The sequence below is a fragment of the Sardina pilchardus genome, chromosome 13, assembly GCF_963854185.1.
Source record: "Sardina pilchardus chromosome 13, fSarPil1.1, whole genome shotgun sequence".
Lineage (NCBI taxonomy): Eukaryota > Metazoa > Chordata > Actinopteri > Clupeiformes > Clupeidae > Sardina > Sardina pilchardus.
Window position 1 is genome coordinate 9,347,813 of NC_085006.1, and position 25,247 is coordinate 9,373,059.

Genomic DNA, 25,247 nt, shown 5'->3' on the forward strand with positions numbered 1-25,247 from the left:
ACCACGTGTGACAGCCAAGTCTGGAACTGTCCTTCCTCAGTGGAGTTGTTATTGCAATATCGTACCACAGACCGTACCCTCTGCATGTAGCTTGCTAACCCCTTTATCGAGGACAACCGTCAGATTTCCTTTTCGGCTGAAAGCAACGGAGATCTGTTGCTAAATTGTACGCCTAGAGAGGCTAGTGACTGCACAACCATGGTGAGCAAGACAGATGACATCCCGGCGTCAGTTCCAAACTGCAACTCCGTTGATCCTGCAGAAGGAGACACGCCGGACAGCAAAGAGACTACCAAGACATCCCTCAAGGATCCCTGTAGCTGTGGTTGGTTGATTCCTCGTTCATTTAATGTTTAGCTTTTAGGAAATCTCGCACTAACGTAAAAGCTATGGTTAACGGTACAACAGACATTAGCCAAAGTTACGTATCACTAGGCATAGCAAGCTGGCTATAGTAGAGCACCAAGGGTAACGTTAACATCAAAGTCCCTGTTAGCATCTACTTCAGCTAATACCTCAAGATCTACCAGGTGTCCGATTTGGTCACTGGCCAGCGGTACGTTACTGAGCTAGGGATTTTTGTGATAATAGTTGAGACAACTTAACCTAATGACTTCTGTAACCTTAACGACCTGGTAGCCAAGATTGCCAACTGACGTTATAGTCTCTATTACCAAGATATCAGCTCCTTGTCTCCAGTAACCAACGTTGACTGTAACATTAACGTTACATGGCTCAGTTAATGTTGATGTCAATTTAAACATGCGTAACATTACCAAGCAAGCCATGCATTTTAGTCTTGTCTGAAGGGTTATCGCCAATGGTAACTGTTACAACAAGTCGGGAAGGAATTGTATGGAGCAAAATTACGACGTGAGAGTAGATATTTCTAGTTGGATAACGACCTGTTAGTTACTGCTGTTTGAATAACGGGAGTTGGCGTACACCAGTTCGTGTGCCGATCAGTCAAACGTGAAACTTAACTTGCTAACGTTAGTGTTAGTGTTGTTATTCTTGTAGTTTTGGCGGTTCGCTAACGTTACCTGCAGGCTGGGCATGTAGCAGCTAGGCTAACAACTCTTCAGCACGTTACTCAGTCACAGCCGGTAGCTAACGTTAGCAGGCAGAAAATGCCACAGCTTAACCTTGCTATCCATAGATGTAGCTACCGCTAGGTAGCTCGCTAGTTAGCTCTTCGAAGCCACTGCTAGCCCCTGGCACCTTTTCGGGCAAGCAATCACGTCAGTGTGGACAGCAATATAGTAGCATTTGTGAAGGAAAACGAATTTGTGCATGCACGGCCATCAGAAGTGGCAGCGGTGAAGTGTCGTGTCATGGGCTATGAAGATGTTGCCAAGTTCCGATGCACATGTTCCGTAACAGCATGTATGATGAACGAATGAACTGAAGGTCACCTTCAGCGGAGCTTAACAATTTAAAGCACAATGGGGGGATGGTGTTTATGTAAATAGGGTGTCAGGAGAGTTTCTGTTCATAAGAACACGTTGAATTGACACGTTAGTATTTGTAAACGTACACGAATCATCTCCTAGCATGCTAGTCCTATCGAAGTCATAAATATCCCCGTGTGCATGAGTATTCGTTTTCAGACTCCCCTCCGTACTTGAACCAGGATGGTTGTCTATCCCGCGACCGGGAAGCGGAAGTCCTCTATGTGGAAAGTCATGGTGCATGTACAGTGATAGAAGGTTATACCTGTTCTGTAGACGGAATTCAGTAGGGTAAGTCTGTCATTATCAAAAAGTTTGTTCAGCCATACAGTGAGGGCGATGTGGTAGTTTTGTAGGTCTTATGTGAACGACGTAAAAGGTTACTTTGCCTTCGTTGGACACTGTGTGCTGCGTTTGCGAGCGAAGTTACACAACTTGTGCGTTCTCATCATTGTGCTGTAGTGCATTTCGTCTAACATTTAGTAGCACCCATAGATCAACCAGCTCTGACATTAAAATGATTTATTATTTCCCGAGCAGTTGTAGTCAGATATTGGTGCGCATAAAACCGTGAATATTATTAAATGGATTCATATGCCGGTGATCTGCCAGTCACTAATCTTTCCGTCCTTCTAACCCAGAATTTGATCTGTCAGTTTAATTGATTGTATTAACAATAATACTGTAATCGTGTGCATGTTGTACATTATGCGCATGTTGTGTATATCTTTTTAAGCACCAGCCTGTCTCTGTGGTGCTGAAATGGTTGGAACTGACACTCTGATAGCTGAGTGCTTGCACACCAATATAAATATTCTGCCAGTATGTGTTATCGTGGTCGGAAAAACGGACAATTGTTTGATATATTGAGTATTAATACGATGGACATGATGGTCTTACTAGCATTCGATGTGTAGATACCACCTGTGAAAGTTATGGTATTAATAAATTAGTCACACATTGTAGTCTGAAGTGACATGCCAGTTATACAGACGAATGGCTTTATGATGTAGATCTGCCTTGATCATTGGTGCTGTCTACTTTTGGAATTCTCTTTTGGACAGTTTCAGAATCAGGTGTTTTGACAGCCAATGTCTCAATGAGTTCATGGTAGACAGAGCCTGGCAGGGGGTCTGGCTGTGGTCTGTGTCCAAGACTTAACTCCTGCAGTGGGCTGACTCTGTTTAATCCACACAGAAGGTGTGTTGTGTGTTGCCAAGGTTGTTGGCTGACCACCGAAGCTTGGAGGAACCCTGTCACACCTGGGTCAAGGTGTCCTTAGGCCCCTTTCACCACAGGTTTCCTCAAGCAGGTTAACATGCTCTGTTTTGACATTGTATGAAGCTGCTAAACAGATGGTTTATGTGACCCTGAGTGACTATCGGATGCATGTAGTACTGAAACTGCATATGAATGCCATCCGGGATGTAAAACCAGAAAGGCATCATTTTTGTGTCAGTAGAATGAATGAATACATTATCAGACAGTAAGGGTGATAGCCATTTCACTAGTATTGCATGAGAATGTCTACCATTAGTACAATTATGCGTGTAACTTCAGAATATTTTTTTGAGTGTTTGCTGTCTGAACCATTTACAAGTCAATGGCCCTCCAGCACTTTTTGCTATCGCTCCATGACTGCTAGCAGCTGAAGAAGAGGCTGTTGGCAAACAGACACAAGACACTAGCATGCATTTAGAGTCTCTAGGTTGCAGGTTTGTTATGGCTAGATTATGATTCAGTCTTGGACCTCTTGGCCTTTGACTTGCTCAATAGGTCAGTAGGTTTTGAGTTTGATTGAGGCTCTCGGATGCTGCCTATCTATGACCTTAGACGTACAAGGCCTTCCCCCTTCCCCCCCGGTCTTGTTTGAATGATTGACCAGAACCATCAGAAACATGTTTGCTGTATATTAACCAACAGTGAGTCAACAGTGAGTGAATAAATCCCAGACGTTGATTGCAATTCATGCTCTCTTATGGTTTGTAAATGTTAGGGTATGTTTTGTGCAGATGCAAAATGCAGTAGTGGTGATTGTACAGTATTTTGATACATGCTGTATTTTGTATGGTATTTTGATACTTTTCATATTTGGATCCAGTCCACACTGGGTAACTTGTAAGAATACTGAATACTGCATAATCATATCAATGACAGATGTATTACTGTTTTTACCAGTCAAGTGCGCTATTCATATGCCTAGTATTAAAAATGTAGTCATTCCTCAGTCTGCAGCAGATATTAGTCCTAAATGTCTGTGTAGATTCACATTGAATCATGCAAAGTGTTTCAGCACATGCCAAAAAAAGTCTGCTGCACATTTGAGTTGGGGGAGGGGTTTGAAGGACATTGTAATTGACGCTTGGTGTGTAGCGTGGTGTAGAGCCTCAAACTTGCCTCACACATATTTTGCTCCGATGTTTTCACTGCACTGCTTGGCAGTTTCTACAGAATTGCTTCAGAATTCAGTTCAGTGCAAAACCTCGCCTCAGTGAATCAAGTATTGTTCTAAGGATTTAAACTCTCTGCCACCCTCCCCCCTCCCCCCTCCCCCTCCCGTCTCCCTCCTCCTCCCTGCCCTACCACCAGCTCACTGACCCTAATACTCGCTGAGTATAACCAAGCGAGAGTTTCAAGTGTCCAAAAGTGCAGTTCGAACCGCTGGTGGAGAAGCAAGGATCTTCCCCCTGCTGTGTGTTTGTGGTCGAGAGAGAGCCAAACAGACGTTGTGATGGGACACAGGAGAGCGTGACTTGGATCAAGGTTGGAAGTAGGGCACAGGGCCTGAGAGCTAGGCTGATGTAACCCCTGCAAATCCTCCGGTGCACTAAGTTGAAGAGGCCAGGAGGAGTCCAACAGGACTCCCTGAAACCAAAGTCCATCCCTCTCAGTCAAACCAGTCTGCTCTGTGTGCCATTCCTGAAGTGCTTTTGTCTGAGGTTTGGAGGACATCCCATTATACATTCACTACAGTATGTTCACTACTATACAAGTTTATCCAGTGAGATATTTCCCATGCTCCTCGTTTACTTGACGCTTGGTGCTCTCTGTGGAACTGCTTGGGCCGGTCGTCCCTCGGCTACCCACGGTGTCAGAATGTGCTGTGCTGGGAATGCCAGCTGTTTGTTTCTCTGCAGCACTGGGCTAGCTGTGACACATGGTTACCCTTGACTTCATTCAAGGACAGAAAGCAGTCGCCTGAAAGAAAATAACCTAGTGTGTGTGTGTCTGCTGCTGCTGCTCAGTGTTAAACCACAGCCTTTTTTTTTTCTCTCAGGGTTTTTGTTTGATGATTCTTTTTGTAATTGCGTTTCAGGGTAGAACGCTTTGCTCTTGCTCAGTCATTTGAAGTGGAAGGATGGGTCCTGTTTATTTTGTGTGTGTGTGTGAGAGAGAGATGTGTATGTCTGTTACTTTATAACTGTGTGATAAGTACTATCATCATTACTTTGCCAGAAAAGAGAGAAGATTTGAAAACTCATGATAACATCGGATCTGTAAAAAAACGCTTTTTAGTGGAGAGCCTCTGCGCCCCCTGTTGACTTGTATCTTGTCTCTCAAATGCTAGCCATGCCTGTGCAGATAAAGCCAAGAATATAGACAGTGTGGGTGTGTTGCCTTAAATTACGGTCTTGGCAGACAACCTTTGTGGTCACTCCTTTAAATCGGACGCCCACACTTTGGTTCCATTCCAGTAGCCTTCAGTCAACAACTGACAGCTTGCTTGTCAGACTTCTATACCATTATGTTAAGTGGAATATAAAGCATTGGTGTGATTTGTAATTATATAGACTTGATTCTAGCTGTATTAGCCAGAGCACATGCAGCAATTGTCCAGTTGTCTTTCTGTGTCGACAGCACTCACAGCACCTCTCTGTCTGTCTGTCTGACTGACTGTCTCTCTCTCTCTCTGCCATGTCCTTCCACAGCGCACAGTGCCGACACAGCAATGATGAACGGCAACGGGGGCCATGACCACAGCGAAGAGGCCGACTCCAAGCAGGAGGGCAGCGGCGCCGACGCAGACCCCGGCGAGGAGGCCAACGAGCAGGAGGTGATCGTGATCCAGGACACAGGCTTCACTGTCAAGATCCAGGCCCCAGGCACCGAGCCGTTTGATCTACAGGTACCAGAGTACAACCCACCTATGCTATGCTATGCTATGCTATGCTTTAGAGTTTGTCTGTAAAATTAGGATGAACTGGGGAGGTTGATGGGGGTTGATTTCATGACTTCCGTCTTGTTCGTAGGTTTCGCCTCAGGAGATGGTGCAGGAGATCCATCAGGTCCTCATGGACCGGGAGGACACCTGCCATCGTACCTGCTTCTCCTTGCAGCTGGACGGCAACGTGCTGGACAACTTTGCGGAACTCAAGTCCATCGAGGGTCTACAGGAAGGCTCTTTTCTCAAAGTGGTAGAAGGTGAGCCTCCTTCATTTTGGGTGCAAGATAGCGAACCTTGTATGATTGTTTAGCTGTAATGATGATAAAGCTGTACGATTTTACTGATTTTGTTGTGAATGTTGATTTTGGATCTTAGAATTGTAACTTTTGCAGACTTTACAGTTGGTGAGAAAATGGTACAACGATTATGTTTAGCTGCAGCTCACATTTCTCAGGAATTCCATATTTGTAGGTGTATTAAACCTTTTGCTTCCTTGTCATCCCATAGAGCCCTACACAGTGCGTGAAGCTCGTATACATGTACGCCACATCAGAGACCTGCTGAAGAGCATGGACCCCTCAGATGCCTACAACGGGGTGGACTGTAACTCGCTCTCCTTTCTTAGTGTCTTCACAGATGGGGATCTGGGAGGTAGGTGTCTGTCTGTGTCTGGTCGCTAATGTAGATTTGCAGGGTGCACTTTGTATGGCTACTGAGCCTGTGTGAGCAGGCACTTTGCTCATTTGTTGACATGTCGTAGAGCCCAATGGAGTAGAAATCACGGCGTAGTAATTTGTGGCATTTCTTTTAGCATCTAAGAAAAAACATGATGTTGGACTGAAATTGAGAGGTTGACTTAAATTGAGAGTTTAATTCTTAGACGTTTCAAGGAAATAAATTCATGAACTATACTGGGAACGTGGTATTAAATTAGCAAAAGCTATTGCCCAGCTAGTTTAATTAGCATTCGTTTGTGTGGGTCGATATTAACGCTTTGCCCTGCACAATCTGTGTCATACAAATGTTGTTAACCGTAATTCGTTTGTGTCTTTTCCTTGGATCTCTTCATCAGTGTTGATTGCTCAGATAGCTCAAAGAATGCAACATTTTTTAACCTCAAAATACTCTCGTTTTCAAAGTCACAAACCTTAAAGAAGATGTTGATGGTTCTTTGAGCATTGCAAATTAAATAATTTGATCAAATAGTAGGAATATATTCAGTATTGCTCCAAAGATAAAAATGCCTTTCTTGTGCATGTATCCCTATCACAGTGTTTGCTCTTCCTCTGAACTAAGTGTTGGAGAAGATGAAGGTGACTCAGTGTGATGTTTTGCAGATAGTGGCAAGAGAAAGAAGAAAGGCAGTGAACTGGAACAGATCGACTGCACCCCTCCTGAGCACATTCTACCTGGCAGCAAAGAGCGCCCCCTAGTCCCACTCCAGCCACAGAACAAAGACTGGAAGGTAGGTTTCAGCTCAGCCCCACTGCAGCACTGCTCCCATCGACTGCAGACCGACATCTGGCAGATATGTATCCGCATCTCTGACAACAGGACAACTTGTTCTGCTTGTATAGTGTAGACTAGATGCATATTGTCTTACAAGACTTGTCATGCTGGCCTGAATGAAGACAGAGCTTTGTTTTCAACAATGGCTTAAAAAAAAAGAAATCATGAATGCAAAAGAATGCTTTTCAATCATTATTCTTTGTAATAGCATAGCAACAACGCTTACTACCTTACACACTGGATGTTGCTTTCTCCAATTCATTTGTAGCCCTTTTTTCATATATAAATCACATCATTGAAATCATCGTAGGTGGATTAGCATAAGAAAAAAAACCTTCTGCTCTATGCAGCTGTCTCAATGTTGTGCCTCTTGAGTCAGCAGCTCAGTATATAGTGTCTGTTTTTATGTCTTATATAGCCACTGCAGTGCCTGAAGGTTCTCACCATGAGTGGCTGGAATCCGCCGCCAGGCAACAGAAAGATGCACGGAGACCTGATGTACCTGTATATAGTTACCGTGGAGGAGAGGCATGTCAGCCTCACAGCGTCCACCCGTGGATTCTACCTCAACCAGTGAGTACCCAATCATCCAGTGGCCTTGTTCGTGTCAGGGGACACTTTGTCAAATGCAGCCCATCCATCTCTCTCTCTCTCTCTCTCTCTCTCTCTCTCTCTCTCTCTCTCTCTCTCTCTCTCTCTCTCTCTCTCTCTCTCTCTCTCTCTCTCTCTCTCTCTCTCTCTCTCTCTCTCTCTCTCTCTCTCTCTCTCTCACTGCCTTGCACTTTTATTGCACCTTTTTGTAGTTCATTCTGAGTCTATGTTGTTGTGGTTTGTGCCAGGTCCACCACCTACTCGTTCAACCCTAAGCCAGCCAACCCCAGCTTCCTGAGCCACTCCCTGGTGGAGCTGCTGAGCCAAATCAGCCCGGCCTTCAAGAAGAACTTCACCTCCCTCCAGAAGAAGAGGCGAGTGCCACAGCCACTATACCCTCTGAGACCAACATCAGATTGATCTGTATAATGCATTACTGTTAAAGCGAATCATTGTTTCTTATTTATATTTGAATATTAAACTGATTTGAATCAAATATCAGATTTTCTTTTATCAAATAACTGTTTCTGTTTTTAAGTGTGAGTTTGACATTTTTATCTATTTTGTGTTTTTGTCTGTAGGGTCCAGAGACATCCGTTTGAGAGAATAGCCACGCCTTTCCAGGTGTACAGCTGGACCGCTCCTCAGATTGACCACGCTATGGACTGTGTGAGAGCGGAGGATGCGTACACATCTCGTTTGGGTTATGAAGAGCACATACCTGGGCAGGTAGGGTGGATCACTAAGACCCTGGCAGAACACTGCATCACTGAAGCAAATATCTCCCTCACATTGGTCCTTTTTAATTTTTTTTTATTTTTTTAAAATCTGTGCTGTTTTTGATGTCTCAGACTCGGGACTGGAACGAGGAGCTTCAGACGACCAGAGAACTGCCCCGCAAGAACCTTCCAGAACGGCTGCTGAGAGAGCGCGCCATATTTAAGGTGAGTTAAGTTACAACCAAGTCACCCTCTCCTCTGGCTTGTCCTGACCTCGTCGAAGTGTCCTTGAACTACACACTCCCGTCGTGCAGGTTGGTGCCTTGCATGACGGCTTCCGCCAACAGTATATGAGTGTGTGTGTGTGTGTGTGTGTGTGTGTGTGTGTGTGAATGGGTGAATGTGAGGCATGGACTTGTAAAGTGCTTTGGATGCTTGTAGGAGTAGAAAAGCGCTATGTAAATACAAATGCGTACATGCAGGCCATTTACTAATTGCTCTCTGATCCGTCTCTTCTATTGCTCCATCAGCCTGTCACTCTTACCATGTCTCCTTGGATCCCTCCCTTTCCTCTGTCTAAAACCTATTTCCCCTATCTGCTCTGTTGTGTTGTGTTTTGTGTCTGTCGGTGCTAAGTCGTTTCCTTTCCCCTCGCTCAGGTCCACAGCGACTTTGCGGCGGCGGCCACGCGCGGCGCCATGGCGGTGATCGACGGCAACGTGATGGCCATCAACCCCGGCGAGGAGACGCGCATGCAGATGTTCATCTGGAACAACATCTTCTTCAGCCTGGGCTTCGACGTGCGCGACCACTACCGCGAGCTGGGCGGCGACGCGGCGGCCCACGCCGCGCCCACCAACGACCTGAACGGCGTGCGGGCGTACGGCGCCGTGGACGTGGAGGGCCTGTACACGCTGGGCACGGTGGTGGTGGACTACCGCGGCTACCGCGTCACGGCGCAGTCCATCATCCCCGGCATCCTGGAGCGCGAGCAGGAGCAGAGCGTCATCTACGGCTCCATCGACTTCGGCAAGACGGTGGTGTCGCACCCCAAGTACCTGGAGCTGCTGGAGAAGACCAGCCGGCCGCTCAAGGTGCAGCGCCACCCGGTGCTCAACGAGAAGGAGGAGCCCGTCCCGCTGTGCTCGTCCGTCGAGTGCAAGGGCATCATCGGCAACGACGGGCGCCACTACATCCTGGACCTGCTGCGCACCTTCCCGCCCGACCTCAACTTCCTGCCGGTGGACGGCGAGGAGCTGCCCCCCGAGTGCCAGCGCCTGGGTTTCCCACGGCAACACCGCCACCGTCTGGCCTGCCTCCGACAGGAGCTCATCGAAGCTTTCGTCGAGCACAGGTACGCAGGACAGAGCCTGCATATGGTGTCCAGTAATAATAGACATGTACAGCAGATGAAGATGATCGTTAAAGCTGCACATGTTCAGTCATAATTCTATTAGGTTGATGATGAAACGAAGAAAATGCGATTATCTATGTTAGTCAGTAATAATGGGACTAAGCACTTTTGTACCAAATGTACTATATACCAAAAATATTCGATATCATGGACTCATTTTTTTTTGCAGTGGAGCTTTAATGCCAAGATGCATAATAATAATGTGTGGGTATCTCAGCAGAGGAGAAAGCTCTCTTGGTTATGCAACCGTTCATAGTTTAATATTCAGGGAACAATTTGCAGGTATACAATTATGTCCTCTGCAGCAGCAGGCTGCCCGTGAAGTATCATTTGTTAGTGAGCCCTGATGGCTGATGTTCTGTCTGTGTGTGTACTTCAGGTACCTCCTCTTCATGAAGATGGCAGCGCTGCAGCTCATGCAGCAGAAGGCCAACAAGGAGAACAAGGCCGCGGCCCTGACCGACGGCAGCAACACCGAGCCCGAGGCCGCCCCCGCAGACGCCCCTCAGTCCGCCCCCGCCTCCGAAGGCCCCGAGCCCGCCTCTGACGCCCCCACCGAGCCCGCAGCGACCCCCTCCAGCCAGCCAGAGGCCAGCCAGACCCCCGAGTCCCAGCCAGCAGAAGCAGAAACAGAAACGACCACAACAGTAGAAACAACAACAACAGCAACAACAACTACGGCAGCTGAAGCCACAGAGCCGGCCGACACTCTGGCCGTGACCACCAACGGCACCCCAGAGCCCGAGGGCCCCGACGGCCAGGGCAGAGAGTGTGAGAGCCCTGTGGAGGGTAAGGAGGCTGAGGAAACTATCCCGGGCTTAGCCCAGGCCAAAGAGCTGGCAGAGTCCTTAGCAGCAGAAGACGGATCCAGTATTGGTACGTCCAAGCGACCAAAGGCACGCCAAGAGCGAGAGGGCGCGAGGCGATACGGGAGCATGCGAGCGTGGCAGAGAAATGCACTTACCACTAGTCTCTTCCTGGTACTTTCCCCCTCTGTTATTTTAAGCAGTGTCTGGTACCATCTCTCTTCTCCTCTCGCCTGGGTCACCAGGCTAAACCACCCTCCGTTTCTACTTTAGATAAATAAACACCGCACTCTGGTGTCTGCTGTGCATCTCTCCGCCATGTTGGCTGTCCCTGACTTGCTCGCCTCTCTGCTGTGGGGATGATGTGTTGTCAAACCCCTCCTCCCCCCCTCTAATTGGCATGATAGTAACAACACCTCCAGCTGGAATCCCATCTCTCTCTCTCTCTCTCTCTCTCTCTCTCTCTCTCTCTCTCTCTCTCTCTCTCTCTCTCTCTCTCTCTCTCTCTCTCTCTCTCTCTCTCTCTCTCTCTCTCTCTCTCTTCCTCCTCCTCCTCCTCCTCCTCCTCTCCCTCCTTCCTCTTAACTACTGTAATCCAGTAACTTTTCCCTATAACCCCAAGGGTGTTGGAATGTTGATGGTTGAAATCTACTTCCTATTGGTGGAGGCATGGAGATGTGATCTGGGTGTTGGGATGCGACTGTCCTCTTCCCTCAGTGCCGTCTGTGTTTGATTTTCTGTCTGGGAGTTGGTAAAGTAGAGCGGTGTGTTTTGGGTAGAAGTTGAGTGGATTGACTGCATTCCCTTACACTAATTGACATTCTGGGTGTTGTAAATTTCACTTTTGATCATTTGTCAAGTAACGTTTTCGGTTTAGCTCAAGACCAATCCTTACAGAGTCCTTCCTGTGGCATTTCCTCCTGTCTGTTTCGCAGACCCCAAAAGTCGCGAGGTGGTTCTCAACGCCTGCAAAGCCGTGGGCTCGATCAGCGACACGTCATTCGACATCCGCTTCAACCCGGACATCTTCTCCCCAGGTTTGTACGGCCTCCCGGGCCCAGCAACAACTCTGCTATGATCCAGACCCTCCTGCTGGCCTCCTGAGGCTCACTCTTTCCTTGCTACTTCTCCCCCTGTTTCTTTCTTTCTTTCTATCTCTCTGTGTATCTCTCTCTCTCTCTCTCTCTCTCTCTCTCTCTCTCTCTCTCTCTCTCTCTCTCTCTCTCTCTCTCTCTCTCTCTCTCTCTCTCTCTCTCTCTCTCTCTCTCCCACAGGCGTGCGCTTCCCTGAGAGCAGTGCCGATGCCATCCAGAAGCAGAAGCAGCTGCTGAAGGACGCGTCTGCGTTCCTGGTGTCCTGCCAGATCCCCTCGCTGGTGAGCGTCCCTCTCCCCCCATATCGCGCACATCTGACAGGCACACACAAAGGGCTCATCATCAGACACCAGCCACACAGAGATGACTCAGACAGCAGCGGGAAATAAGTCAATGGGGTCACATTATAGAAGACTTTCCACATTTGGCAACTACACGGCGCAGCTTTTCAATATGCCAGGAAAGGGATGTTGCAGTTATCTCCTCTGTAGATCAGCAAGCACAAAGGAAGACAACAGGGAGAGACTTGCATGAGCGGACAACTGGTGTATCCAGGTTATGAGATGTCTGTGATATGGTGTGTGATGGAGGGTGCTTTGTTCCTGTGTGCAGGTTAAAGACTGTTTAGACCACAGTGCTCTGCCTATGGACGGAACCACGCTGACCGAAGCTCTTCACCAGCGTGGCATTAATGTGCGCTACCTCGGCACCGTGCTGGACTTTGTGGACAAGACTCCTGCAAAAACACAACTCGAGTACTTCTATGTAAGTCTGTTTTGCCACGGCTCAGGGATCGGTAGATGCGCTCATATCCACACCTATACACGGAGAATGTATTTTTGATTATACATTTTAAATATATTTCCACTTGGATAATACTGCATCGCTAAACTACCTTTTTCTTCTCCTTTTCTTCTTTAGAGAATAGGAGTAAGTGAGTTGGTCACCAGGTGTGCAAAACATATCTTCAAAACATACCTCCAGGTGAGTAATGACATTGTCCTCATCTGAGAGCGCCATGTGGAGCTTTGCTTCAGTCTAAAACATGTCATGGTCTGTGGTACCCGCACATCCTCTTAGTTCAGCATGCAGACCAGCTAATGTGTCTTGTAATGTCACTTTGTACCACGTGCAGCGCTGTATTGAATATGATGCAAGTAAATGGAAAAGTACTGTGCAGCAGTGTGCAACACCACTCCGAGCCTAGAGAACTCCATAAAGCACATTTAGTTTGCCATTCATATGACTGAAAATGTGGAAGCTAGTGTATGAAGCTTGAGTAACATTGTGTGTGTGTGTGTGTGTGTGTGTGTGTGTGTGTGTGTTGTCAGGGTGTGGAGCTCTCAGCTCTGTCCGCGGCTGTGAGCCACTTCCTCAACTGCTTCCTGAGCTCCTTCCCTGACGCCGTGGCCCACCTGCCGGCCGACGAGCTGGTGTCCCGCCGGAAGAACCGCAAGCGCCGCAACCGAGTGCCCGGCGGAGGAGACAACACCGCCTGGGCCAGCCTCACGCCCATGGAGCTGTGGAAGAACATCGTCTCCGAAGCACAAACCTACTACCACTTCACATTGCACTGGTGAGTCACTCACTCACTCACTCACTCACTCACTCGCCTCTCACACATTCCATAAGCTCAGAACTGCTTTCTCTTAATACTGAACTACTTTGTAGCCAGTAGCGGCTGTAAGCTTAACATCTGCTAAGGTTCAGTGAGCGTGTAGGCTTTTGTTGTCCTTGCATCAAATTACAGTACTTAGAAAAATAACAACAACAAAACAAACTAAAAAAACATGCTACCTCAACCTTTGTTTGAATTTTGCAAGATGTTTTGGTAGTTCTTTTCTTTCAAGAGACTTGTCATTGTAAATTGTAAAAGAGCAATCATCTGCTCTGTGTGTATTAAATGATGTGTGTCTTGATGCAGTGAGAGTGTCGACCAGGCTGTGGAGAAGTACGGCCTCCAGAAGTCCACGCTGTTACGAGAGATCTCCGTCAAGACGGGCATCCAGGTAAGCTCTCCCCGCTGCTCTCACACCCTCTCTGATCAGGAGCTAGCGGCTCACAGACAGATTAATGATGCGATACCTTCCTTATTCCCGTCTGTCCTGTGGCTACACCAGATCCTGATTAAGGAGTACAACTTCGACAGCCGCCACAAGCCGGCCTTCACCGAGGAGGATATCCTGAACATCTTCCCCGTAGTCAAGCACGTCAACCCTAAAGCCTCCGACGCCTTCCACTTCTTCCAGAGCGGACAGGCCAAGGTGCAACAAGGTAATGGCTGAAAAAGAACTCTGTTTAAAAAAAAGAATACAAAATGCAAGCTTTTTTTTGGAAGTGAAGCTCTGTTGTTAAATGCTTTGCAGTAGTAATACATTGCACATTGGCCTATGTAATACCACAAAATAAAGGCAGGTGGCATGCTTGCTTATTCAGATAGCAGTTCAGACAACCATTACCATTTATACACTTCAAATACGTATAGCCATAGAATGATTTTATACACAGTTTACTTTATACTATATATGTGATGGACGGGTTGAATGATGTGCTCTCTTTTTCTTCCCCTGCTCTAGGGTTCCTTAAAGAGGGCTGTGAGCTCATCAATGAGGCCTTGAACCTCTTCAACAACGTGTACGGAGCCATGCACGTGGAGATTTGCGCCTGCCTGCGCCTGCTGGCTCGGCTCAACTACATCATGGGGGATCACCCAGAGGTGAGTCCCCTACTGTGGCTCAGTGCGCCGCATGCTGTGTCGCCGAGATGTCTTGTGATCACTATCAGGAAAGGTGTTGATGCCGATTGTGATGGGCTTTCTTCTTTTTGCAGGCACTTAACAACCAACAGAAGGCTGTCTTGATGAGTGAGCGAGTGCTTGGCATTGAGCACCCCAACACAATTCAAGAATATGTAAGTAATTCGTGTAAGGGTTTGTGTGATCATACTGTGCCAAAGATGAGGGTACCATTTTGTTGTGGGTACCATTTTGTTTGCATCAGCTCACTGTGATTCATCAGCTCTGCTCTCTCAGGAGGTAGGATCACTGATTTGTAGACTAACACGTGCCTCTTGTTTTGTTCAGATGCACTTGGCTCTTTACTGCTTTGCCAACGGCCAGCTGTCCACTGCCCTGAAGCTGCTGTATCGTGCCCGCTACCTCATGCTGGTGGTGTGTGGGGAGGAACATCCCGAGATGGCTCTGTTAGATGTGAGTAGAAGATCATGTGATCTGACATATTGGGTAAAACGTAACTGTATCAAAAAGGTAGTGTTCTCGAACATAAGGGAGAGATGTCTGCTTTTCTTTTCTTTTCTTTTCTTTTTTTTCCTCTTGACCATGAGGTCTGTAAAACGGTTGAAATTATGATTTCATCAAAATGTGAAGCTAAAAGCAACAAACATGACCTCATTTGATTTTGGTTGTCATATGACCGCAATTAGTTGGGCTAGTCATGCATAGCTGAGTATATAGATGCATAGCTCTATATATGGAAGACCGTGTTTTGTGAACAGGTGTTGAAACAGACCTGTATTAACTAACTCTCCCCCTGTCTCTCAATCTTAGAGCAATATTGGCCTGGTGCTGCACGGTGTAATGGAGTATGACTTGTCGCTGCGTTTCCTGGAGAACGCCTTGGCAATAAACTCTAAATACCACGGGCTCCGCTCCCTCAAAGTGGCACTCAGGTAAGAAGGCTAATCGCTGACCAACGCGCTCCACTGACTCTTGCAGCGCTGAGCACAATTCTAGCCCTGCGGATAATTAGTATGGTGCCTGATGACGCTTACCTGCCATTTGGCTCGACTCCACTTGTAATGACCAAGCCCTCTGGAAAGACATTGCGCACCTAACGTATACTTGCACTCACTCGAGGATTTTTGTTTCTTTTTGTCACTCAACAGTCACCACCTTGTGGCGAGAGTATACGAGAGCAAGGCGGAGTTCCGTTCTGCACTGCAGCATGAGAAAGAGGGCTACACCATATATAAGAACCAGGTATGTCTGAGGTTGGATATCGCTTGGGTTTTATCCGATACCGGTGCTAAATCGATACTTTTAAAACGATACCAGTGCCAAAGCAGTTGCCAGAACCCGTTCTTTGGTTTTGCAATAAAATGGTCTAAAGCGTGAATAGGCTAAATGCACGGAAGGCTGCTTTTATTTTTTATCATTGATAAGACAAATTTGAACATGAAATGTAACTGTTATATTCAGTTTACTATCAATATCTCATTGATTCTATGCATAATACATTTAAATGTTAAAACAGCTTGCCATCGGTGCACACACAATGGTAAGCTCTGCTTTCAAGTTTATCCAATATAGGCGGCTTGCAATAATGTATGTTAAAACGGCTTGCCACAGAATTGCCAGGTCATAGACAACAGCATTTCCAAGAAACCTAATCTAATGTCGAGGGACTCTGCTTTCAAGTTCATTCAGTGCGTTCCCAAATGCTTCAAGAAATTTGATGTCTTCCCCTGTAGCACAAGGAGTAAAGTCTTTTTCAGCAAAGACTTATGTCTATTTTTTTAGAGTGCAAACCTTTCCTGCCTTTTTCTGATGTCCTTTGGTTTGACGCCCCTGTTTAAAAAAGACTTCTAGAGCGCAACAGTACTCCACCTTCCCCTATAGCACGCAATAGTTTTAAACATGTTTCATACTGTATGCCAATGTTGAAGTGTTTTGATTCCCAGCGCTAGTAGATATTTGAACAGCAACTGTGTACAACCCCTGGCAAAAAATATGGAATCACCAGTCTTGGAGGATGTTAATCCAGTTGTTTAATTTTTTAGAAAAAAGCCAGATCACAGACATGACACAAAACTAAGTTCATTTGAAATGGCAACTTTCTGGCTTTAGGAAACATTAAAGGAAATCAAGAAAAAAATTAGTTAATCAGTAACAGTTGCTTGTTTTAGACCAGCCAGAGGGGAAAAAAATATGGAATCACTCAATTCCAAGGAAAAAAATATGGAATCATGAAAAACAAATTGACAAAAGAACACTTCAACGCACCACTAGTACTTTGTTGCACCACCTCTGGCTTTTATAACAGCTTACAGTCTCTGAGGCATGGACTTGAGTGACAATCAGTACTCTTCATCAATCTGGCTCCAACTTTCTCTGATTCCAGTTGCCAAATCAGTTTTGCAGGTTGAAGCCTTGGGATGCACCATTTTCTTTAATTCTACTACAGATTTTCAATTGGATTGAGATCCAGACTATTTGCAGGCCATGACATTGACCTTATGTGTCTTTCTTCAAGGAATTCAACAGTTTTTGCTCTATGACAAGATGCATTATCATCTTGAAAAATGATGTAATCATCCCCAAACATCCTTTCAATTGATTGGATAAGAAAAGTGTCCAAAATGTCAATATAAACTTTATATAATAAATAATAATATAAGCATTATTGAAGATGTAACGATCGCCATCTCCCCAATGCCTTTACCTGACATGCAGCCCCATATCATCAATGACCTTGTTTTTTTCAGGCAGTTGTCTTCATTAATCTCATTGAAATGGCACCAAACAAAAGTTCCAGCATCATCACCTTGCCCATTGCAGAAACGCGATTCATCACTGAATATGACTTTCATCTAGTTATATCCACATTCCAATGAGATTTATGAAGACAACTGCCTGAAAAAAACATGCACATTTCCTCAGTCGTTGATGATATGGGGCTGCATGTCAGGTAAAGGCATTGGGGAGACGGCGATCGTTACATCTTCGATAATGCTCAATCCAATTGAAAATCTGTAGGAGAATTTGAAGAAAATGGTGCATCCCAAGGCTCCAACCTGCAAAACTGATCTGGCAACTGGTATCAGAGAAAGTTGGAGCCAGATTGATGAAGAGTACTGATTGTCACTCATTAAGTCCATGCCTCAGAGACTGTAAGCTGTTATAAAAGCCAGAGGTGGTGCAACAAAGTACTAGTGGTGCGTTGAAGTGTTCTTTTGTCAATTTGTTTTTCATGATTCCATATTTTTTTCCTTGGAATTGAGTGATTCCATATTTTTTTCCCCTCTGGCTGGTCTAAAACAAGCAACTGTTACTGATTAACTAATTTTTTTCTTGATTTCCTTTAATGTTTCCTAAAGCCAGAAAGTTGCCATTTCAAATGAACTTAGTTTTGTGTCATGTCTGTGATCTGGCTTTTTTCTAAAAAATTAAACAACTGGATTAACATCCTCCAAGACTGGTGATTCCATATTTTTTGCCAGGGGTTGTATGCGCTAACATAGGCTACCCTCTGTCAGAGCAGCTTAATTAGCGATAACATACGGAGATCCGTAGCCTTTTTGACAGCTCAGGGATATTAATGAGGTATGTCAGTAACCTACACATTTATGGTTTTGCAAGCTAACATTTAGCATCATCTTCATATTCATTGTGATGCTATATGGGCGTTGTGCACATGAAAGATTAATGCCATGTCATTATGTTGTTCAGAACACACCATGAAACAAAGGTTTCACATTACAACTTCGCTGGTAACATTTCAAGTAGATGCCAGTTGGCGCATTATCAAGGTCATAGTGTAAAGTAGGCTATGCTGTTGATGTTGTTTCATCGCCTTTTGCGTAGTTACTGCTAGATTTTGACAAGAGCTTATGCTATTGCTTTAAAGTAATCTACTTGGCATGAGCTCACGTGAGCTCTCAAACACTGTTCACTAACCTATGTGGTGCACCCCTCTGCTTTAAGCTTATACTGCACATCTAGTGTTTGTTAGCTAACTGTATCTGGATGTGGTGCTATCAGAGAAATATGGTAGAGATGGCGCATGAGGTGCAGTGATGCCTCTTATTTAAAAAATAAAGATAAAATAAAAAATGCCATTGAAATGAGGCACCGAAATGTTGATGTGGTTATTAGTGTTTGCATACTAGAACCGTGTCTGGGTGCCCACCCCTAGGTATGTCCCGTGGAACATGCAAAGTACTCCAAAGAAAATTTCCAGGTATTGTTTTCATGTCCAAGAACTTGAAAGGTCCCGTGTGTTGTTCCTCTTTAGGTGGGAGAAGCCCATGAAAAGACAAAGGAGAGCTCTGAGTATCTGAAGTACCTTACCCAACAAGCCGTGGCCCTCCAGAGAACCATGAACGAGATCTACAAGAATGGTTCCAATGCCAGTATCATGCCACTCAAAGTAAGCCAAAGACTCACTCCCTCCAACATCATTCCATCACAGCTAGAGTAACTGATACAAAGTGTGGCACATTCGCTGCAGTGCAGAGTTGACGGGTATGAGCAGGACTGACTTATCAGATCTCTAAAGAAAGGATCTTGGTGGAAATTAACAGTCTTGATCCATACATTTATTAGCCACTACAGTCCATTACTTTCCTAAGAGCCACAAAATACTTGAATCTCAGAGATGGCCATTACTCTTGAGACTGGTTGAAATAGATAGAAAGGAAACATGAGTAAATAAATAAGAGTGGTGTCTGTTTCTAATTATGAATAGAGTTCTTAACTTCACTTCATTCAGACTCATTTCCAGTCCACCATAGAGGCAGGTAGAGGGCAGCAAAACAAACCAAACTATTCACTTGTCCAATGGCCTCTTCAGGATACATCAATCATGGCCACATTTTGCATTTTCTTAGAGATGCTGTCTATTTCCCTTTTGTTATCGATCATTTATTTAATGTATGGCTTTCCATAATTAAGACTAACAATGATCATGATTGATGAGGCATTTTATATTCCAACTCTGAGATTTGTCCCCCCCCCCCCCCCCCCTTCTGTCCAGTTCACAGCTCCAAGTATGGCCAGTGTACTGGAGCAGCTGAACATCATCAATGGCATCATCTTTATTCCTCTGAGGTAAGAGACGACATGCTTTGGCAGCCATCTGAGACTAGTATTCCGTTTTTGTGTCCCCTTGTCAAGTCTCTCGCACCCCTAATACTGCCTGGTCCTCCCCTCAGCCAAAAGGACCTGGAGAACCTGAAGGCCGAGGTCCAGAGGAGGCAGATGCTCCAGGAGGCCAGCAAGAGCGAGGAGCCGTCGGAGGAGACTCCCCTGGAGCCAGAGGACTTGCCCGTGGACGATTAACACCTCTCACCCCTCTTCCCGAAACGCACCCCCCTCCACTGCCAGGGGCAGCCACGATGCAACAGCCATCTGCTTGAACCTATGGACCTGAGAAACTGAAGCTGTCTAATTTAAAACCAAGAGAATGAGAGATGGGAAGGGAGAGAAGGGGGAATGGGGCCAGGGCAGGAAGTCAGGAAGCGTGTTGTCGTTTTTATTCTTTCTTTTCTTTTGTGCGGTGGGTAGGAGACGAGGAGTGTGAGAGAAACAAAACCATGGAGACAAAAAAAAACAGCGTTAAAATGTGTGTGTGCAATCCAAAAGGGGCCTGACGGCGGGCCCCTTGAAAGGGAGCAGAAAGTCAGTGTCACTCCGACTCTGCCAGCGTCTCGGTAGCGCCAACAAGGCCGGAGGTGACCACGGATCGACCATGACATTGTATACCAGAGCCTTATCCACTGATCACCCACCCTGCCCTTCCCAATTCCTGTTTTGTCTGAGCCCAGGACCACTGTACACAACCCTACACCTCCATTCCCCCCTTTAACACCAACCAAAATGACACCCCCAGCACCACCTCCGAGAGCCACAGAGGGCCCAGGCTATCCAAGTCAGTTGCCACAGTCACCAGGTCCCTCTGCCCCCTTCAACACAACTCAGCCTGGCCTAAAACTCAGGTGATTTTTACTGTGCACTAGGCGAGACTGGGAAAAAGAAAAACACATACAAATTTCATAGAGATTTCAAAACGATGTGGGCTCCAGAATGTAGACTTTTCTCGCCGAGGTCTTGCAGCAAGGCTGTATCAATCAACCCCCTCCTCGTTTGTTTCTTTTGGCCCATCAAGTCCAAAAGTTAGTTGTAATCCCAAGGCTGCTGTGTTTTTGGCTTAAACAGATACAGCTTCACAGATGCATGTTCTCATCCAATCTTTGTAGACTGACAACACATCTTTCTTGAAAATGAATTATCTTTTTGTATGAGTAACTGGGAAGGGAAAGAAGCCATTTTAGATCTGTCATTTATCAATTAATTTAAGACATGTCCATTTTATAGAGAAATATACTTTATGTGGAGAGATGTAAAAAGTCTATGTCTATCAGTTTGGACAAGGTACTTGATTCATGTTGATGGAAATACAGGTTTGAGACGTCCAGCTTGAATTAGAATTATAAACTTGATCTTAGTGTTCAATAACACCCGCTTTTTTCCACTATGATGGTGTGTGTGTGTGTGTGTGTGTGTGTGTGTGTGTGCGCGCGCGCGCATGTGTGCGAGCGAGCGGTTGTGTGTGTGTGTGCGTGCGTGTGTGCGAGCGAGCGGTTGTGTGTGTGTGTGTGTGTGTGTGTGTGTTGTGTTTGTGTGCGCATGTGTGGAGAGGGATTCACCAGTGACCAGGCAATGGGAATAATGCTACTGCTGCTGCAACATTTCATTATTTCATTGGGGATGCCTCAACTTCCCAAAAGTTTATTTTTATACATATTAAACACCATTCGGTGGATGATATTAGCTCATAGCTCAGAACAAATTGTTTGATGTTTGGCCTTTGGCTTGATTATAACAACAAAACTGCTAACAATAGAGTGACTTCAAACTTCAAAATTGATTTGACGGAATCAATTCTATCAATTGTACCATCCCAGCCCTTTGACTGTTTGGCTTGTTGAAGAGTTAGTCATAATTTTGACTAGTCAACAGACACCTACTACATATTCCTTAGCAGTATTTAGTGCACTTTCTAATGCTGTCTTGAACACATTCAGCACCACCTGAAGTGGATTGTGAGATGGGCTGCTTTGACGTTATATACCAAAAAAAAGAAAAAGAAAAAAAGATAGAATGCCAGAGGTGTATGTTGGCTTGTATACATGCACTGTGTTTCTTCCTGGGTAATGTCTCAGCTGTGTTTTGTGTGCGGTATGTGGTTGAAGCAATAGAGATGCTGGACCTGGCCTACTCATGCAGGTTTCTGCTGCACCTTGGTGAAAGACTGAAGGATTATCCGATCTATTATTTTCCCAGAAATATTTGTGTATTGAGAAGCATAGGCTATGTCAGCAAGAATGTCCAAGAGAACAGTTACAACAGTAATTGATCATGCCATGTCTTATGGTGGGGAAAAAACATGTGGGACTAATTTAAGCAATGTGAGATTTGTGCCTATTTGCAGTCTGCTTCAAACCAGAGTGGTTTTGTTTTTTTCTTCGTTCTTGAAAAGGTAAAAGAGTTCCTCTTGGTTTGGATTTACTGTGTTGATTTTGTTATTGCCTCATCATTCACCCTTTATAGTATCTATATGGAAAATAATCTTATGAAGGAGAACAGAATCTTACCTTCATCCAGCAGCGTTGTTCACGAATGTCTGTCTTCTCTTGCAGTACTATTAGTCACCACAAGGCTGTGCTCAAGAGGTTGTGCTTCCTTGCAAAATTCAAGGTTACAAATAAAAGACTTTAAGGGTATTTCCCAGATTAGGGGTCAAATTGGGTTGCTGAAATTTTGAAAATCACAATTCCAAATTTGACTAATTGGTATACATCAAATTAATGGTCCTTTAGTCAGGAGTGACGTTATGAGCTTGGTTGAGACCATACAATAAGGGAATTTATTATTTTTTGCCATTTTCTTAACTATGTCAAGTAAATGTGTCATTACCATCACATCATCAAAAAGATATAAAAAATGAAGCTTAAATGATAAATCAATGCTTTTAAAACATTTTCTGGTTTCTAATGAAATCTATTTCATCTTTAGCTCAATGGTATTGTTGTTTTTTACTTGCAAGATGAATTATAGTCATTTTAGTATCTACATTTCTGATTCATCAATCTACCCTAGTTTTGAATATAAGCTTATTTTAAGGAAATGCCATAAATCAAAACTTTTTTAATACAGTGATCATTTAGACTGTCAAACATTGTCAAAATATATAATTGTTGGATAGTTTTGTAATTTATACCTAATTTATTGGCAAAAATATGTATGTGATGGTGATGACACTGCAGCTCTGGTAATGACAGTTTGATGTGATAATGACAAATCACTGATAGTAAACTAATACAGTGATCATCTAGACTGTCCAACATTGTCAAAAATACATAATAGTTTGATATTTTTGTAATTTATACATCATTTATTGCCAAAAATATGTATTGTGATGGTAATGACACTGCAGTTCTGGTAATGACATTTTGTGGCGGTGATGACAAATCACTGATGGAAATGTGCTGGTAATGACTGTGCTGGTAATGACATTTTTGTCAAAAAACTAGCTTTCCAAAGCAGAGATGATGACTAAGCAAGTGTAGCTAGCTTTCTATGTGTAATGTACACAATTTAACTATTAAAGTGACAAAAAATAATTAAAAAAATATTTAAAATACAGAAATACAACACGTATGGTAATGACGCATAATAAGTGTACATGCCCAACACGAAGAATAAAGAGTGGATTTAGTCACTTTTCTGGACATTAGGGCATCTGTCTTGCAGCTTGAAATCCATGTGCTCCACTATGATATTATGTTACCATGGCTACCAAATACATTTTTGATGAAAAAACAGTAGGAAAGTGCCTCTATGTAGAGTGTGATGGTAATGACGGCAAAACCATGGGACAGGTATAAATAGAGCAAAATAGAGTATAAAATGCATATATATGCTTAATCTGTGGATGTAGTCTATTAGTTCAGGTAACATTTAATTCATATGCATACTTTTTTTTATTAATTTGTGATAAATAATGTTTGAGATATGACGTGACATCTAAAAACTCTAGTGTGGGACAACACCAAAACATAGTTTTTGTACCATAAAACATCAATAAAATGTGTTAAAATCATTAGTATGAGCAACCATAAAAAAAGTATATGCTTGGTTTTGTTTATACTAATTAGTGGTGCTCAAATTTATTCGATTTAGTTTGTTTTTCATATAATTACACCCAGGGGACATAAATTGACCCGAATTCTGGGAAATGCCCTTAATTATGAAAATGATTTTTAGGAGGTATTGTAAAACATATCTTTGTACCAGTATGTCGACTGTTTGTGCTATTCCTGTTAAGGACTGACGAGAACTAAGCTTTGAGGAAGACGTGGAGATGAAATGAGCAAAGGTTCTGTCAAGAATTTGTGAGGGGGAAAACGGCACATCCTCAAACTGATCCGCTAGTCAGACATGTGGCGTCTTGGGGATGCTCTTCAGTGATTTCTCTTGTCATTGATCTTAGAATTAAGGTGCTTTTAAAATTAAATGCAAATCCTTTGCTGTGTTTCTCAATTCTATAATTTCTTTTGATTGTGTATCTGTATCTTTTTTAATAGGCTGCATTATGGCCTATAACAACTGATTGCATGAAAAACATGATCTCAAAATATGTCTATAGGAGCCTGATGGGGAAGTATCTCCATAGTGGAACATGTTTTGCGTTTCGAGACATTTTAAACCAACCAAATAGTTGTTTCATTTGATAAAGTTAGGCCTAGTAATATTGAGCATTTACAAAAAAAATGATAAATTCACAGATGATAACATCTTGTATTTCAATTGTGTAAAAGCTAGTGTTGCTGAATGTTTTGTATTGTTAAAAAATAAAACGCAAGCACAGGTAGCCTAAAGTGTAGGCCTAGCCTCTTGTGGACATGAGTGAAGGGTGTCAGTCAAGAAAGTGCACAGAACAACGCTGATCAATTGTGTTAAAATGTCATGCTGGGTTTACCGATGTGGACCGCTGTCCTGTGCATATACTTTCTCTGATTTCTCCATAGATAGAGACTATCCATTATCAACGTAAGAGACTGATGTGACTAAGTAGATGTGTTAAAACAAAAGATGTGATAAAAACGCCTACTTATGAAAACAACTGGCTTTTTAGCATAAGACAACCTACATGCCCCTACACACCTGAAGGACAGCAGCATACCGTCATAAAACAGTGTCAGAAGTTTGTCTCCGTGTGCAATGAATGGAATGACGCTGTAGGGCCATATACGGTGCTTGTCCATTACAATGTCTGCTGCTGTCGAACGCACACTGATCATACAATATTTTCTGTGTGATGGAAAAAAAAAATCTGAATGAGTCTTTGTTTTGTACGCTACTCATTTGACATTTTGTTCTGCCCCTGTAGTGTGCGTCTGCTTTGGTTTCGTTTGCTGTGTGGTTATCTGTCTGTTGCTGTTTACAAATAACAACCTAATTATTTTTGGTCTGATTATGCTTTTGTATTAAAAGAAATAAAAAAACGATTAGCAAGTTGCATTTGAGTTCCGAGAATGTTTTTACAAATTGCTGCAAACAGCGTAGCCGGGTGTAGGTTTAGGTTAACATACTGTTGACATTCCGAAAGATGCTCTATTAAAAACTAAAATAGTTTTTGAAATTATTCTTTTGAAAAAGTGAAATCATGAGCAAAGGGCGTGCGCACCGCGTCGCTGT

The 25,247-nt window shown here is 44.2% G+C and overlaps 1 protein-coding gene across 3 annotated transcripts; it reads left to right on the forward strand.

The window, feature by feature from the left end:
• The first annotated feature begins 3 nt into the window (after window positions 1-3).
• On the forward strand, window positions 4-25,070 carry cluha (clustered mitochondria (cluA/CLU1) homolog a). Of its 3 annotated transcripts, none has more exons than XM_062551917.1 (26): window positions 4-325; window positions 5,381-5,577; window positions 5,702-5,873; window positions 6,124-6,267; window positions 6,954-7,081; window positions 7,544-7,698; window positions 7,965-8,090; window positions 8,298-8,445; window positions 8,568-8,660; window positions 9,095-9,789; window positions 10,229-10,725; window positions 11,591-11,692; window positions 11,930-12,030; window positions 12,362-12,514; window positions 12,671-12,733; window positions 13,081-13,325; window positions 13,674-13,758; window positions 13,870-14,023; window positions 14,326-14,465; window positions 14,579-14,659; window positions 14,832-14,957; window positions 15,315-15,436; window positions 15,653-15,746; window positions 18,781-18,915; window positions 19,522-19,595; window positions 19,700-25,070. In XM_062551917.1, exons 1-26 carry the CDS (start codon window positions 199-201, stop codon window positions 19,824-19,826), a joined length of 4,284 nt encoding a protein of 1,427 aa, XP_062407901.1. In that variant the 5' UTR covers window positions 4-198; the 3' UTR covers window positions 19,827-25,070. The 3 variants fall into 3 exon arrangements, with proteins under 3 accessions (XP_062407901.1, XP_062407902.1, XP_062407903.1); XM_062551918.1 differs by having other exon boundaries at window positions 10,229-10,638; XM_062551919.1 differs by lacking the exon at window positions 4-325 and adding an exon at window positions 1,624-1,742.
• The last annotated feature ends 177 nt before the right edge of the window (window positions 25,071-25,247 follow it).